The sequence below is a fragment of the Eucalyptus grandis genome, chromosome 11, assembly GCF_016545825.1.
Source record: "Eucalyptus grandis isolate ANBG69807.140 chromosome 11, ASM1654582v1, whole genome shotgun sequence".
Classification (NCBI taxonomy): Eukaryota; Viridiplantae; Streptophyta; class Magnoliopsida; order Myrtales; family Myrtaceae; genus Eucalyptus; species Eucalyptus grandis.
The window spans coordinates 3,753,957-3,770,728 of NC_052622.1; the positions used below are offsets into that span (position 1 = coordinate 3,753,957).

The 16,772-nt window shown below is 38.1% G+C and overlaps 1 protein-coding gene across 1 annotated transcript; it reads right to left on the bottom strand.

The window, feature by feature from the left end:
• Nucleotides 1–12,632: 12,632 nt before the first annotated feature.
• LOC104424496 (rust resistance kinase Lr10) lies at nt 12,633–16,757 on the bottom strand. The gene is made up of 5 exons (XM_039304548.1): nt 16,611–16,757; nt 16,445–16,493; nt 14,855–15,972; nt 13,895–13,945; nt 12,633–13,830 (listed from the first exon to the last, which is right to left on the bottom strand). Exons 3-5 carry the CDS (start codon nt 15,648–15,650, stop codon nt 13,190–13,192), a joined length of 1,488 nt encoding a protein of 495 aa, XP_039160482.1. The 5' UTR covers nt 15,651–15,972; nt 16,445–16,493; nt 16,611–16,757; the 3' UTR covers nt 12,633–13,189.
• Nucleotides 16,758–16,772: the final 15 nt, after the last annotated feature.

Genomic DNA, 16,772 nt, shown 5'->3' on the forward strand with positions numbered 1-16,772 from the left:
CTCATGTGATTCTACGGAATGCACTTAAGGTTCTCTGCATGAGGGATCATTAGTAAGGCAGTGATGGAGCAACGACATATAGGACTTTGCCTAAGTCAAGGAAATTACATAGTATGAGTGTCAGCTATTCAACGTCAAGGGTGAAAATTATCATTTGCACTAGCAGTGTACCGAGCAATGTCCTTAGTTTTTCGTCAAGAATACACGGGAACCAATTATGTAGCAACGCGATGTTCGTGAGAAAAAAGGAAATGCCACACTCGATGTGGATAAGAGGCAGTGCAGTTCACCGGGGGTGCTGTTGAAGGAGACACCTTGAGGGCTACCTCGGTGGTGTTTGCTTGCTTCACTTATCTTCTTTTCCCTTCTACCACTCTTCCACATTCTTTTAAGACCACTGCTCGAACCTCTGACTCCCTTCTTATTTGTGTTCGTCTTTTTCTTGAATTAAACCTCAACTGCTCCTTTCCCTTGGCATGCACGTGTAAGAGCTCCGCTCTTCAATTATGAACCGTTTTCTCCTTTGTGGATGTCCCCGTATGTTTGTTCTTCAAATTGTGAACCTCCTATTCTGAACTCTGAAAGCACCAACTCAGAAGAGAAAGTCTAGGGTTTCTTGCAGGTATCTGTTTCCTATTTTGAATCAAAGGATATACACAATATTTAAGTATTGGAAACCTTTCCTTTAATCCCACATTGATTTAATTACTAACCAAGTTTGCATATAACAAATCATTTTCCCAACTTGGCACCCATATTATAAATTTCGGCCATTTAGAGATAAGCAAGTTCGGCCAAATTTTCAATTTATAAGAACTTAGTCCAATCAATTCAATTAAACTCATAAACCTTTTTGCTTAAATCCAAAAAGTCGGATGCAATTATATGGGCATAGTACTGTTAATGTAAATGCTTCTGAAGTGCTAATACAAATTTAAACTATTTTTGTTTAGGAGTCAAGAGCGATCCCTAATTTTCTATGTAATAAGTAGGTTATCAAAAATTAGGTGTCAAAACACTAATACTAGTTCTTCCTCTACCTATACTTACTAAAGCACAAATGCAAGTACATCGGATTCTGTCATACAAATGTCCTCACTTTGATTCAAACTGCAAACCTTATCAAATATCAAGCTTGTTGACCTAGGCAGTAACAATAGTATTCCATTTATGAAGTAAAACTAGGATCATAGAATCAAAATATCCACATCATCATCAAAGTCAATCTCAACAAAATTCAATTGATTGACAATCACATTGAGTTCATTACTATGATTAGTAACGAACACATTTTTCCCCATCTTACTATGATTAGTAACGAACACATTTTTCCCCATCTTTAAGTAAAACATGTGTCATATCAAATGACTTTCAAAGGTCTTCTAATACATGTTCGATAGGCTATTCATCAAACTCACAATGGTGTTGACAACTTTACTTTTTGACTATCAAAATGTGCAATTTTTATGGAGAAATATAAAAATATAAAAATAGCAAAAATAGTAATTATAAACAAAAAAAAAAAATATCGTAGCGATTGTAATAAATACATCATAAGAAATTTTTGAGAGAGAGAGAGAGAGTGAGGGAGAGAGAAGGGAAGAGCCTAGTCCGGCCTTCAATCCCCGAGCCTCCAGTGTTCGGATTTTTAGATGGACTGAGGAGAATACACACGGAGAGAGACAAGAAACGGCGGGCATTGAGCCATGAGAAAGGAGGCGAACGACGATTCTTACTTCCGGTGAAATATTCTCACGAGATCCTCGCCCAACGACCGATTCGTGTCCGTCATTCCTCGCTACCCCGGGACCTGGTTTCCCCCTCTCATTCATCTCTGTTTTTCAGCCACTCGACTGGCGACCGTGAAACGCCCTCTTCCGCAAACGAGGTTGGCCAAACTCGGACCCCCTTTTGTTCTGCTCTGTCTCGGTCGACCTGAAGACCTAGACTTGTCTTCTCCGATTGTGCGTGTGTATAGTAAGGTCTCGAGCGAGTCGTCTCTAATTTTCTGGGAATGTCAGTTGCTGCTTGCTTTTGATTCTGGACGCAACCTCGAGCCCCGAATGAACTGGTGTCCTCCCCTCAGCCGATGCACCTCATATGTTTTGATAAAATGCCCTTCAGACGATCCCGTAAAAACAGCCACTGTTTTTGCCATATCCGGAGCTCATGTATCGTTGTTTTGATCGGTAGTCACTGAGTTTGTCTCGTGTGAAGCCTTATCTGGTTGATCATGGCTGCTGTGGTTGTTTCTCTCGTATACTCCCATGCTTGTTACCTCGGTAGTGTTTATCCGGTGATGGCCAGCGACAAGTTCTCTGGCGATCAACTACTTTCGGGGTTAGTCGCCAGCCGGCTCAAGGCCGCTTGTCTTTGGCCATCCCCGAGCAGGCAAGCCAGCAATCGGCGAAGATGATTAATGGCCGGCGATAATGACATATAGGTGGTCGGCGACGGTGTCTGTCGGTAAGGGTAATGGGATTTAGTGGCGATGCATAAATTGTCCATGGTCCGCGTGCGAGTCCGTGAGTGTTTTTAGCCTCCGGGCGAAAGAAAAGACCGGAGGGGGTGGCGGGGTGGGTGGTTCTTTGGGAAGAAAGAATGAAAGCTGGGTTGAGTTTGGACTTTGCGAATATGGTATTCTAATTGGAGTGGGCTTAGATAGTTTAGGGGGCCTTGGGCTTGATTCGGTCGTACAAGAAGTTGGGCTTAGGACTTGATTTGTTTTTCTTTAGAAATTTGTGCTTAGAATGATTTCGAATTTGGGGTCGTGGCGGCCTTAGGTAAGCTTGGGCTTGGCTTGGCTTGGTTTGATTTGGTGGGGGCTAGGGAGTGCTTCATTTGAAATTCCATTGAGCCCATGAGCCCAGTTTCCTGAGACCAGTCGCTGCCCACATTGGTGGGGCCCAAAGGCCCTGCCCGGATCCGCTTTTTCAGATTAAAAGAATTTTTTTAACAAATTATCTTTTTTTAGAAGTACTTTAAGTTTTTCTAAAAATTAATAAAAAATTAAATAAATTGAATTTTTTATTTTTTGTAAAAACTAGGAAAAAGCTTAAAATTTGGTATTTTTTAAAGTAGTTTTCTCTTAAAATGTGTGGAAATCTTAGATAAAATCGGGCTCAAAATTAAATATGATTTTAGGGCTTTACTATAGGATTTGAATGTTCTTAGAAATAAGTGTTAGGTTTGCTGCTTGCGCAAGCTTTTAGAGCTTTACAATATGGCGCAAGATCCATCGACAACCGACGCATTTGTAGCTATCACAGCTTATTAATACCCACTCATTTGAGATATTTTAGAAGATATGTTTGAGGGGAGAGAGAGAGAGAGAGAAGGGGGGGAGCAACTACACTTTTACAATCAACGTCAAATAGAGGAAGTCGCCAGAATCGGCATGGTCATTATTTCTATAGAGGAATTTAATACTGTAATTCATATAACTATTTTCACACCCTACCTTATCTTGTGAACCTCACTGCACAATGAAGCTGGATTTTTTGTGCACCCATCCTCTAGTAGCTCAACAAGAAAGACCAATGACACAAAGTAGAGGGGTGGAATTTCGGGGAAAATCATGTCCCTCTCAACCAATGGGCAATTGAAATTTGGGGCTTGATATGTGGGGAAGAATCAACAATGATAGGATGCACATGCAATATTGGCAAATGAGAGATATTGAATATGAAGACTTGAGGTTATCTATTGAAAAGTCCATGTCGACCAATAAAACAAAATCAATCAAGTGAAGAACATTATAGGAGTTTAGTTCAAAAAAAAAAAAAAAAAAAAAAAAAAGAAGAACATTACAGGAGTAGCGAGTAAAACCCATCATCATCACCATTTCTTTATGGCAAGAAAACATCACAATTGACAATTCATATATTTAGCCGTCTTACAACTTCATTTCATTGCATATATATGATGTTAATGGATTTTTTTTTCTATGATGACACGAAAGCTGCCGTAAGAATTAGTGTAGACCTTGATTCATTTTGAATCCATGTAAATTACGAGTGATGGATTCTGATAATTAAGGATTGCAAAAATTCAATTTGAAGGAAAAGAAAGAAAAGAGATGTCTAGAAATTGAAAGAATTATCAACTCTATTCAGTTAGTGTAGAAGAAAATTCTCCACAGCTCGGTGGCATAAAAGATGTGGACTTTATAGTTTTGTCATTAACTTTGGGGAAGAATCTTATAACATGTTCAAAAGTTTGGCATAATTAGAAGAGTTTTCAAATCACCAAGAAATTTGACCAAAAAGAAATCACCAAAGACAAAAAAGGATAGGGTTCACTAGGAACGGATCGTAGTCTTCTCGATTTGACCTCTGACTCTTCTTGACGATGGAGCCAAGATTTAGGTTGAGGGAGCATGATACTTTTCACGAAATATGGAGGCAAGCATTTGTTTTTTACTGGAGGATTTTGAATGAAGTTGCCCTACATAGAGTGTATATTAGTAATTCATAAGTTTCAGAAAATAGAAGTTCAACTTGAAATTTTGTAGATTTTGTTCTTGATTATTTATAGGAATCTATATAAGTATTGTTCTTGAATAAAGTTACCCGGGGCTGATTTCTAGCAAGTTGTGAAGTTTCATTAAAGTGTTCTGAAATTCTACAACCCGTCAATTAAAATCACCGCAATAATCAAAGGGAAAATTGCAATTTTCAGACCTTGTTACTTGTCAGTAATTTCATGTTGATGCTAAAATGGAATATGAGTTTCTTCAAATATAAACTTCATTGAATTATGCCGTTTAATACATTCTTCTTTTCCATTTTAATAAAAGTTCTCTCACATATACAAGTAGGGTCTCTAATTTGTAAAACGAATGCATAGATATTTTCTTTGAAAAATGAATATATATAAGTCGAAATTGGGAGTTATTGATGTTGAGTGATTACTCAAGATCGCAGGTTATTATAGCTTTTTAATTGGCATTGCTATTAAATCACGGGATGAGGGAGGAAAGTTCTTGATCTCCATCCCTTCCCCCACCGTTTTTATCCTTGTGCTCTTACCAATTTGTTTATCCTATTAAAGGAGGAGGCAAGAGAGCAAAACTATATGAAATACAATAACACAACGACACTAGGGGTAGAGGAGCACAATCTCGAAAGCAATCATAGTCGAGCTAAACTAGCCCAAGTCTCTCCCAACATTATACTAGATTATTGGGACATATAGCAAATGGGAAAATTGCCCAAAAGTCCTAAACCTATTGCAGTTTTGCCAATTGAGTTATAAACCTTTCAATCTTGCCGATTGAGTCCTAAACCTTTTGTCAGTTTGCCAATTGAGTCCATCGGCCAATTTTGAGATAAAAATGCTAATGTGGACGTCGGCGGTGCCACGTAGGACTACCGGCGTTGACGTGGATAAGTTTTAATAATATTTTAATATTTTTAAAAATTTGTAATTTTTTTTTTCTATTTTTTCCTTCTTCTTTTTTTTTTTTTTTTTTTTCCTTTTTGGCTTTTTCCTTGCCTTTTTGGTGGCCGGCCACCGGCCACCAGCCACGCCCTCCGCTGGCCTCGCCCGCCATAGGCGAGGCTCGGCCGGGCGAGGCCGCCCTAGCTCCGGCGAGGGCCGGCCTCACTAGATCTAGCGAGGGAGAGCCCTCGCCGGGGGTCTCCTTGCCCAAGTGAACATCGGCCTCGCCCCTGGCCGAGCGGGCGACGGTTGGCCACAGGCCGACGCCCGGCCGACCAGGGGCGAGGGCCAGCCTCGCTAGATCAGGTCCGGGTGAGGCCAACGCTAACCTAGGCAAGGGCTCCCTCTCCAGATCTGGTGAGGCCGGCCCTCGCCGAGGCTAGGGCTGGCCTCGCCCACCACGAGACGAGGTCTAGCCGGGCGACGTCGCTGTGGCTCGCCCGCCCAAGCGAGTGTCGCCCAGCCAAGCCTTGCTTGTGGCGGGCGAGGCTAGCCGGCGGGCTGTGGCCGGTGGCCGGCCACCGGAAATGGCCAAGGAAAAAGCCAAAAAGAAGAAAAATAAAAAAGGAAAAATCAGAAAATTTAAAATATATTAAAATATTATTAAAAATTGTCCGCGTCGCCGCTGCAATCTTACGTGGCACCGCCGATGTCCACGTCAGCATTTTCCGGCCAAAATTGGCCGGATGGACTTAATTGGCAACCGACAAAAGTTTAGAACTCAATCAGCAAGATTGAAAAATTTATGATTGAATTGGCAAAACTGCAATAGATTTATGAATTTCTGGACAATTTTCCCTATAGCAAATACACAAAGCTTTTCTAGTCAAACCATGCATGATCCTCTAACCATTATCGCCCTCTCCGAAAGGAAAACTAGCTGAAATTATCTAGGCACTTGATGAAGTTAAGAATGTTTCTAGTTCCATCTCTGCTTTGTCATTGTTGACTGGCTCATCCGATTGCTAAATAAGCAGTTTTGGAGGCATCTGAAGTTTATCAATATCTCCTTCAAGCATTTCTAGGACTTTGCTCATTGGAGGCCGACGGTCGGGGTTTAGTTGTATACACCAAAGTGCAACTACTATCATATTTTTCCATCACTTTCCTTTCCTCTTCTACAACTTCTTCCATTTCAACACTTGCTCCTTCATTGACTTGGCCATACATCCACAAGGGAAAATAAATTTGGCTTGAGCATTCTACATTTGTATTTATATTCTTCCTTCTACCTACTATTTCCATGAGCAACCTTCCAAAGTTATAGACATCTGATTTATAAGATACACTGCCATTGTTTTTATAGAACAACTGATGTGTCATATATCCTAAGGTTCCTCTTGTAGCAATCACCAAGACCATGCTACAATTAGTCGGATAAAGTCTCACAAGTCCAAAGTCAGAAACTTTAGGAGTGAAATTCTAGCCTAAAAGAATATTATGAGGCTTGATATCAAAATGTAGTATTTGCATGTCGCACCCACGATGTAAGTATTCACTCTCCCTCGCCACCCAAAGAGTGATCTCATATGTTTTCTTATAATTGAGAAACTTGTCACCTTTTTCAGTGAAAATGTGCTTATCCAAAGATCCACTTGACATGAGATCATACACTAGAGCTTGTTTTGAGCCTTCAAAGCAAAAACCAATGAGTTGCACTACATTAACACAGTGAATTCTTCCAATAGTTGTCACTTCACTGACAAAATCTTGGCCATCGGCCTTGGATTGCATTAAAATCTTGATGGCCATTTGCCGCTTCTAACTGTTCCTTTGTACATGGAACCATATCTCCCTTCACCCAGTTTGTGCTTAAAATTACTGGCGATCTTCTTAATGTTTGAGTAAGAGTACCTTACAGGCAAAAAGTTCTTATAGGCAAAAAGTTGTTATAAGCTTGCAAGAATTCTTCGATATTCTTGTCCATTGCTAAGTGCCTTGCTCTATACTTGTAGATTAGAAATATCACGACAAATGGCATCCCGATTATGAATTTCACTACACAAAATTGAACTGAGGAAAATTTTGATAAGTTAGAATAACTAACTTTTTTTCTAATTACTATAAGAACAAATCATTGCGGCTCACCTAGCAATACTACAAACTCTATAGTCGTCATAAAGGAAAAATCATCCAGGACACCTGCAGGAGGAACGACTAATGTGAAAAGGAATCGGAGGAAAGGAAACAGAGTCGTATAAATTGAGTCGTTTCCAAAAAAAAATATGAGAAGGGGGATACGTGCATTTGTAAATAAATGGAAGTAACAGATTATACAAGAAACTCCTTTTGCTTTGTTAGCAGTCAACAAACTATAGAGAAACGGTGATTTCCATAGTTAATTAAAAAGTTCCTCCTATCTATACATCAATACATTAAGGAATTTGCTAATGAGTGTCTCTTGAATTATTAGTTTAGTAACTAATTAAGATTATAAGAAAAATCTGAACTCTATACCAAAAAAAAAAAGCTAGTTATGTGGCTGCTCCTTTTCTTTTCCCCTTACATTGGGAGTTCTAAGCCTTCCATAGAAAGAAATTATAACCTTGGCTCATATATTTGTGCAACTGAAATTGGATCTTTTTTTGTGGGGGGTAACTTTTATAGTCACTTTGTGTATTTATTTATTTACTTTTTGGAATTTGTAACTCCTATAATTTGATTTTAACATGTAACCCGAAGATCAAGAAACCTTTCAAATACAAAAATGTTGACGCGCACTAACTTGTGTATTTTGCTTAATTTTGTTGGCTTTTAAAAATTCCATTCATTTTCTAGATTGCAAGAGAAAGTAGCAATTGAAAGAACGTACAAAATCATGCACTATCGCCGTAAAACTTCATTGCCAACTAATGCTTACCACCGTTGTAGTCGAAGAAGTGGGATTGGCAAACCTGACCTTCGTAGATGCTGTAGAAATCAAACGAGCAAAAGAAACCCGACTTCCATATAGTTTGATAAACACAAAGAATAAATCCATCGGCCATGATGTTATGAATACGCTTGTAGTTGTAGGAGCTACTATTAATCTTCACCCTCAAAATAATGTGGTACCATGTTCAACTGTGGATGGTGCAAAAATCCCTGATATACATTGCTTTTGGATTGACCAAAGCATACAAGTTCCAATGTGATGATGTGCACTACAATCCCCTTAATGCGTGGACTGCTAGCAATATAGAATGGAGAGCTAATCAAATTTGAGCAATTCACAATGACCAATATATTGTTGTTGTACATGGTGTATGGGTTGTTAAAATAGGAATGTTTGCTGAAGCCATATATTGACCATGAAGCATGAGGGAGAGACGAGTAGTTATCCTTTTGTAACCTATCGTCGACCAAACTAATTTGGTGAGCGACATAATTGATAGACTGCACATAAAATCGGCCATTAAGGATGTATAGAACAATGCAATTATCTTCACAAATCAACTCATAATAAAAGTTACCACATCCTTTCGGATCACTCTTTAACCGAAATGGTTAACTTATATTACGAATATCACTATGGGATGATGCAATGCACCGCCGACTAACTACTCTCGACACTGCATGTCATCACTTGCAATAGAGCAAGGGGGAGTAGCAACACTTGATAGATATTCATGGAGCTGAAAGTATTGATCATGTCTCCTTTGGTCTTTGGGCGAAGAGAAATAGGTAAAGAATTGTTTGGTGTGTGTGGGGGAGGCACTATATGAAAAGATTGAGAAAAATTGAGAAAAGATGGGACGATCCCTTGTTTGATTGGAGGCTTGGGAGTTGCCTGGTCTAATAGAGATGCCCAAGTCAATCAATGGAACAAATGGATGGAAAGTCAAGAAATTGTTGAGGACGATCCATCCATTATTTGGTGTTGGCGTTTTCTTGTGCACTGCTGGTGGCTATCCCTTTTTTACCCATTTAATTCAAAAGATATCCTTTCACGTTGATCTTTCTTCCTCTTTTATCTCCACGTTTCTTCCACTCTCTCCACTTGATCGTTTTGTCCACATCCCATCAACAAAGAAATGGAATCTCTCTCTCTCTCTTTCTCTTTCTCTCTCTCTCTCTCTCTCACCCCACCACTTCCTTCTGATGCACCATCTTTCTTTGTAGTTTCCTTCTTTCCTCCTCTCTTCTTCTTCCCCATCTTCTTTACCTCCCCCACGATCATAGTAAAATGGATTTATAGTTTTGAGGAAGAAGATCGAAAAAAATAAAAACTAGAAAGACCAACGGCACAACGTACAAAGGTGTGGAATGAAGAGGAAAAATCATGTCCCTCTCAGCCTGTGAGTAATGGAAAGTCGGGGCTTCGTATGTGGTGGAGGATCAACAAGGGTATTAAAAACCGATAAAACAAAATTAATCAAGTCGAGAATGTTATAATCATTATTTCTTTCCAGCAAAATAACATGCAACTCATATGATTTGCTGTGCACAACATCATTTCATATTTTCCAAGAATCTTTCTTAGATAAGTAAGATTTCTGTATTTTCAGAGATATTTATGATGTTAAAAGTTTTTTGTTTTTTCTTCAAGATGACACAAAAGCCATCTTATAATCATCACACACATTCAATTTGAAGAAAAAAGAAATATTAAGATATCGAAAGAATTATGCGCTCTATGTCATTATTATCGAAGAAATTTCTCAAGAATTGTTAGAGTAAAAAACTTTATCATCGACTTAATATCTTTGGAGAGAATAGGAGACTTGAAAGTCAACAAAAACAAAAGTTGGACGGGGCTCACCGGGAAAGGATCATATTCTTTTCTTTTTTCTTTTTCTTTTTTTTGGGGGGTGTGTGATTGGTGGATGCAATGGATGCGACATTTTCGCTGCTTTATTGATGGGAGCAATGGCGGTCAACATAGCCAAGGTTTAGATCGGGGGCGAGTGACTTTTGGGCGGGGTATGTAGTCTATTTTTTTTTGTACTTTAAAATTTTGATTGAATTTATATTATATTAATGAAAAATTACAAACCAATTCTAAACTATTTTATAAATACTACTCAAGTTAAAAACCCTTTAAAATTGTCAATATAATCTTAAATTTTAATGTAATACACAGTACAATCATCTCCAATCATCATACGTGATGTGATCCGGCTACAAAATGGAAGAAGTTAAGGAGATGGCATTGTTTTGAGTAAATTTTCTGATTTTCTTTTTCTATTTCTTTTCTTTTTCAATTCCCCACTTCTGTTCATCTTCTTCTTTAGGTATTCATCTGATTTTTCCATTAATTCTATGCTCTACCACTTTTGGCTTTCAGTCAAGCGAGGTAGCTTCTCAAACTCTTGTTATGTTAATTTCGTAACTGTCCACCAATTTTTGTGTTTTTATGCCTATTCGTGCCTGCGATGCCGTGCTTTGTGTGTTCTAGAACCAGACCATATCGCGTCATCATTCACTAAAACTCAGTATTGCAATTGATTGGGCGGTTCGGAGGGCAATTACTTCATTAAGCTCTTAGCTTGAAGATATCAAATTCGAGAATAATCATCTGTTTCGTCGTTTGCATTGATTTTGTTGCTGTTCGGAGTTTGACCTGATTTAGGTTTGGTGTTCCTTGCGGTTCGGGCCACCAATTTGAAGTAGAGATGTTGTCGAGGGGCCTTCTTAGTGATAACTGATAAGGGTTCTCTGGCAGACCAGACATTTCGATACGGCAAAATGTAAGGTCTCTTTACCTCAAAAGCAGACGCAATGGAGAAGAACACATACGGAAGAAGAAGATCAGTAGCGCAGAGAAAATAAAGAGAAGAAAATGTAAATGAAAGAAATAAATAGATCACAGAATTCAGTAAAATCAAAACGATGTCATTTTGTGGTAGTTCTTTCATGCCATACACAATTGTGCCATATAAGATGATGGGCAATAATTGAACCGCCGCATCAGTATTTCTAGTTGCAATTAATAAAAAAGATTACATTATATGTTAGCAAATTTGGAAAGTATAATAAGTTTGGGCTTCAATTTATATTTTTTTCCTATATAGAGATTTAAGATAAAAACAAGTTCAATTCGAAATTTTGTAGATTTTGTTATTGATTCTTTATAGGAACCCAAACAAGAATCGGGAAAAGTGAATACTTCTTCTTGGTTTTAAATATGTAAAATTTTAACGTATGTTGTTAAGCTGGAACTTTCCTACAAAAACATTCAATTAATTGAGGTCGGCTTCTTTCCTATTTAATATGTTTCTAAAATGAAAAGATATACCTAATGTACATATTTTGAATACGAAACCGATAAATAGTGTTAGTCGAAAAATCACAGTTTCTTATATTAAAATAAACCAGGAAAAAGATAATAAAATAGAATTGTTAATACATATAAGTTAAGATGAGACTACGTCATTAAATTACATCTTTGAAATTTTAAATATTTTCCATTGAATACAACATATTGTAATTTACCAAAAGCAAACTGATATGCACTCTGACAAAGTTTTTTCAGAAAAGGGTTTGAGCATGAAACTCAAGATGGGATTAATTTTGATAGACATTTATTTTTTTATATCTATATACTACATATGAGAAAAGAAATTGGGGAGGCGGGCGCCTCCCCTTTCTCTCCGGGGCTGATGTCGAGTATATGAACGAGGTTGATGAAGTTTCATTAAGGTACTCCGAAGTTCTACAAACCCGCCAATTGAATCTCCGTAATCAAGTGATAATTTTTAAGAGGAAATTGTAGTTTAAAATCTTGTCACTTGTCGGTAATTTCATGTTAATTTTAAACAGAATTTGAGGTCTTTCAAATATAAACTACATAGACTTGTTTAATTCAAGATCTCCATTTCCGTTTTTAATAAAATTTGTCTACTTTGTAAAATGTATACATAAATGTCTTCTCTAAAACTAATTTCCATAGTCGAAATTGGGAAGAAAATCATAGGCCGGTAGTAGCACTTCAACTAGCAAGATCGCAGGTTATTAATTGAGATTACCCTAAGTCATGTAATGACGAAGGAAAATCCCTGCTGTTCGTCACCTTCCCCTCTGTTTTTGTCCTTGCTCTCTTACCAGTTCGTTTGTCCTATGAGAAGGAGGAGGCAATAGAGTTCCACTTTATGAAATACAATTACATAACATTAACCTAAGAGCTGGACAAAGACAATCTCAAAAGTAATCACTATTGAGCTAAACTAGCCCAATTCCCACCCGACATAATACTAGATTGTGGGGATGTGTGACAAATACACAAAGCTTTTCCAATCAAACTATGCATGATTCTCTAAACATTACCACTATCTCCCAAAGGAAAACTAGTGGAAATTACATGAGAACTCGAATGAAGTTGAGAATGTTTCTAGTTCCATCTCAAATTTGTCATTGTTGACTGGCTCATCTGGTGGGTAATTAAGCGGCTTTGGAGGCATCTCAAGTTCATCAATATCTCCTTCAAGCATTTCTAGCACTTTGTTCATTGGAGGCCGATGGTTAGGGTTTAATTGTATACACCAAAGTGCAACTATTATCATCTTTTTTATCAGCTTCCTTTCCTCTTCTACAAATGCTTCCATTTCAACAATTTCTCCTTCATTGACTTGGTCATACACCCACAAGGGAAAATAAATTTGGCTTGAGCATTCTGCATTTGCGTTTATGTTCTTCCTTCTACCTGTCATTTCCATGAGCAACATCCCAAAGCTATAGACATCCACTTTATAAGATACACCACCAATGCTTTTGTAGAACAACTCAGGTGCCATATATCCCAAGGTTCCTCTTGCAGCAGTCAATGAGACTATGCTATGATCAGTAGGATAAAGTCTCGCAAGTCCAAAATCAGAACTTTTGGAGTGAAATTCTTGTCTAAAAGAATATTATGAGGCTTGATATCAAAGTGTAGTATTTGCATGTCACACCCACGATGTAAGTATTCAATCCCTCGCGCCACCCCAAGAGCAATCTCATATATTTTCCTATAATCGAGAAAGCTATCACCTTTGTCAATGAAAATGTGCTTATCCAAAGATCCATTTGACATGAGATCATACACGAGAGCTTGTTTCGAGCCTTCAAAGCAAAAACCAATGAGCTGCACTACATTAACATGGTGAATTCTTCCAATAGTAGCCACTTCACTAATAAAATCTTGGCCATGAGCCTTGGACTGCTTTAAAATCTTGATGGCCACTTCGTTGCCGCTTCTTAGCATTCCTTTGTAGACAGAACCATACCCCCCTTCACCCAATTTGTGCTTAAAATTCCTAGTGATCTTCTTAATATTCGAGTAAGAGTACCTTATGGGTAGGAAATTGTTATGAGCTTGCAAAAATTCTTCAATGTCCTTGTCATTTGCTAAGTGCCTTCTTCTGTAGTTGTAGATTAGAAATATCGCAACAAATGGCATTCCGATAGCGAATTTCACTACACAAAAATATCCTGGAAAATTTGATAGGTTAGAATATATTTTTAATTATTGTAAGAACAAATCATTGCAGTTTACCTAGTAGAAATGTAACATCCCAAGCTGTCGTTATTGCATAAGCTTTGACACCTGTGGAAGGAATGAATGATGTGATAAGGAATTGAAGGAAAAGAAATTTGGAAAACAAAACTCACAGGGAAACAAAGTAGTAAGCAAGCTTCTTTGTATAAGTTGAATTTTTTGCAAAATAATATGAGAAGTGGGATGCATGCATCTACAAATCAATTGAAATAATAAGCTTCATCTCACATAGATGATAGACATTGCAAGAAATTCCAGTTGCTTTGTTAGCAATCAACAAATATAGAGAAATAGTGCCTTACCCAAAAAAAATATAGAGAAATAGTGATTTCGTTTTTTAAGCAATGATATATTTCTTCTTATCGGTATTTGAATAAAAATTCTTACGGAATTTGTTAACGAGTGTCTTTCAGATCATTAGCTACTTGACTAATTAAGGAACTACTTAAGAGACTAATCTGAACTCTAATTGATATATGATTTTGTCAACGAGTGTCTTTCAAATCATTAGCTGAGTGAGTAACTAAGGAACTAATCAAGAAACTAATCTGAACTCTATGCCAACAAAAAACTAGTCATGTAGCTGCTAGCACAATATCCCTTTCTTTTCTTTTTTTTTCACAGAGGGAGTTCTAGCTTTTATGTGGAAAGGAATTGTAATCTAGGCACATGTATATGTGCAAATCGGTCTGTTTGGGATGACTTCTACTGTCAATTTCTTATTTTTTTGCCAATCTTACAACTCCAACAATTTGATTTTTAATATGTAAAGCCAAGCTGCGAAACCTTTCAAGTACACACATGTTGACATATACTAAAATTTATATTTTTTCCATAAAACTTTCTTGGATTTTAAATATTTCTTTCATTTCCAGTTTTGAAGAGAAAGCAGCAAGTGAAAGAGCATTCAAAATCATGCAAAATTGCCGTAAAACTTGGTTGCCAACCGATGCTTACCTGAGTCATAGGACAGGGATCTGCAAACCCGACCTGAGTAGAAACTAAACAAATCCAAAAAGCAAAAGAGAGCTCTCTTTGTCCTACCACCATAAAATTCGAGAACAAATCCATTGGCCATGATGTTATGGATTAGCTCATAGTTGTAGAAGCTACTATTAATCTGCTCATAAGGCTCAAAATCAGCTGATACCCACGTCCACATGCTAATGGTGCAGAAATCCCTAACATCCGATGCTTTTGGATTGACCAAAGCATACAAGTTCCAATTTGATAATTTGTTGGAAGAATACGACCCCTTAATGCATGGACCAGTAGAGATGTAGAGCGGAGAACTAACTGGTTTTGAGCAATTCACAATGGCCAATGTACTTCTGTTGAAGATGTAGTATGAGTTGCTTGGATCAGTGTAGTATCTGCCACTTGGATAGACAATGTCCATGAGTTTATAAAACACCAAAGACTGGGGGAGAGATGAGCAGTTATCCTTTTGCAACCCATCGTCGACTAAATTAATTCGTCCGACGGAATAATCAATGGACTGCACATAAAATCGGCCATGATAGAGGTACCAAACAGTGCGATTATCTTCACAAACCAACTCTTTCTCCTGGTCACCACATCCCCTTGGGTCACTCTTTAGTCGAAACGGCTCTATTATATTACGAATGTTACCACAGGATGAAGCAACACATCGCGAATTACTTAGCCCGGCATCACTAGTCATTGCTTGCAATAGAACAAGAACAAGTAGCAACACTGGATAGACATTCATGGAGTCGAGAGCCTTAATCATGTCTCTGTTTGTCTTTGGGCAAAGAGAAATTTGTGAAGAATTGCTTGGTTTACATGTGTAAAGGAGGCACGATATAAAAGGATTGAAAAGAGATGGATGATCCTTGTTTGATTGGAGACTTGGAGTCGCCTTGTACCGTAGAAAAGGCCAAGTCAGTCAATGTACTAAATGCATGAAATCGAGAAAATTGAAAGATCACCTCCAGATACAAAGGATCTAGGACGTTTCGCCCATAGAAAATTCAAAAGTTCTTGCTTCACATATGATCTCTCTTTGTCCTCTTATCTCCACGTTTCTTCCACTCTCCACATGATTATTGGGTCTACATGAGGGGTGAGTGGCTCAAGAGTCGGTCCATGTTCCAAATAACTTAGAACTTGCCATGTCAGGACCCATTCCCTATTTTTGAAACCCGAAACTACTCTGTACACCTCAAACCTGGAAACTACCTATTGGGACCAGCTCCTAGCGCTAGAGAAAAGCTCACATATGACTCGCTTTATGCATTTCGTCAAACATATTGTAAGTAATTTCATGAAGGTATTTATATTCAAAGCAAAGTGAGAGGTTAAAATTCATATCAACACAAGACATGTTAACGAACTAAGAATCACCAAAGTAACATCAAATTGATTGGAGTTTAACTTGAGAAGTTGCCAGATTTAAAACATTGAACGTAAAGAGGGAGAGAACACACAGAGCCGCAATAGCTAAAAGAACCACAAGAATTTCGAGAAGTCTCCTAAAATGTCTAACAAAGGCCCAAAAAAAAAAAAAAAAAAAATCAGTGCTACCTGATGCAGAGTCCAAAGCTAACAAATCGTAACCAGAAACAAGACCAACCTGCCAAAGAAAACCATTCATGAGCATTTTATCATGGGAATCTAAGGAACATCCCATCCCGAGGAACGGATGGCATGGGATGAGCAACCACACGTGGAAGACAGATCAACACAGTACCCCAAAAAGCAAGACTGATGGTGGGATCAACGGCGCGAACTCGGGTGTCGTCGGGTGATGTTGAAGCGTCGTCGAGGGGGACGTCGAGATCGAACCTCACGAACACCCTCTGAAATCAGCCTCCTGCAGAGACCCGACGCTCTTCTTGGTCGCTAGTATATT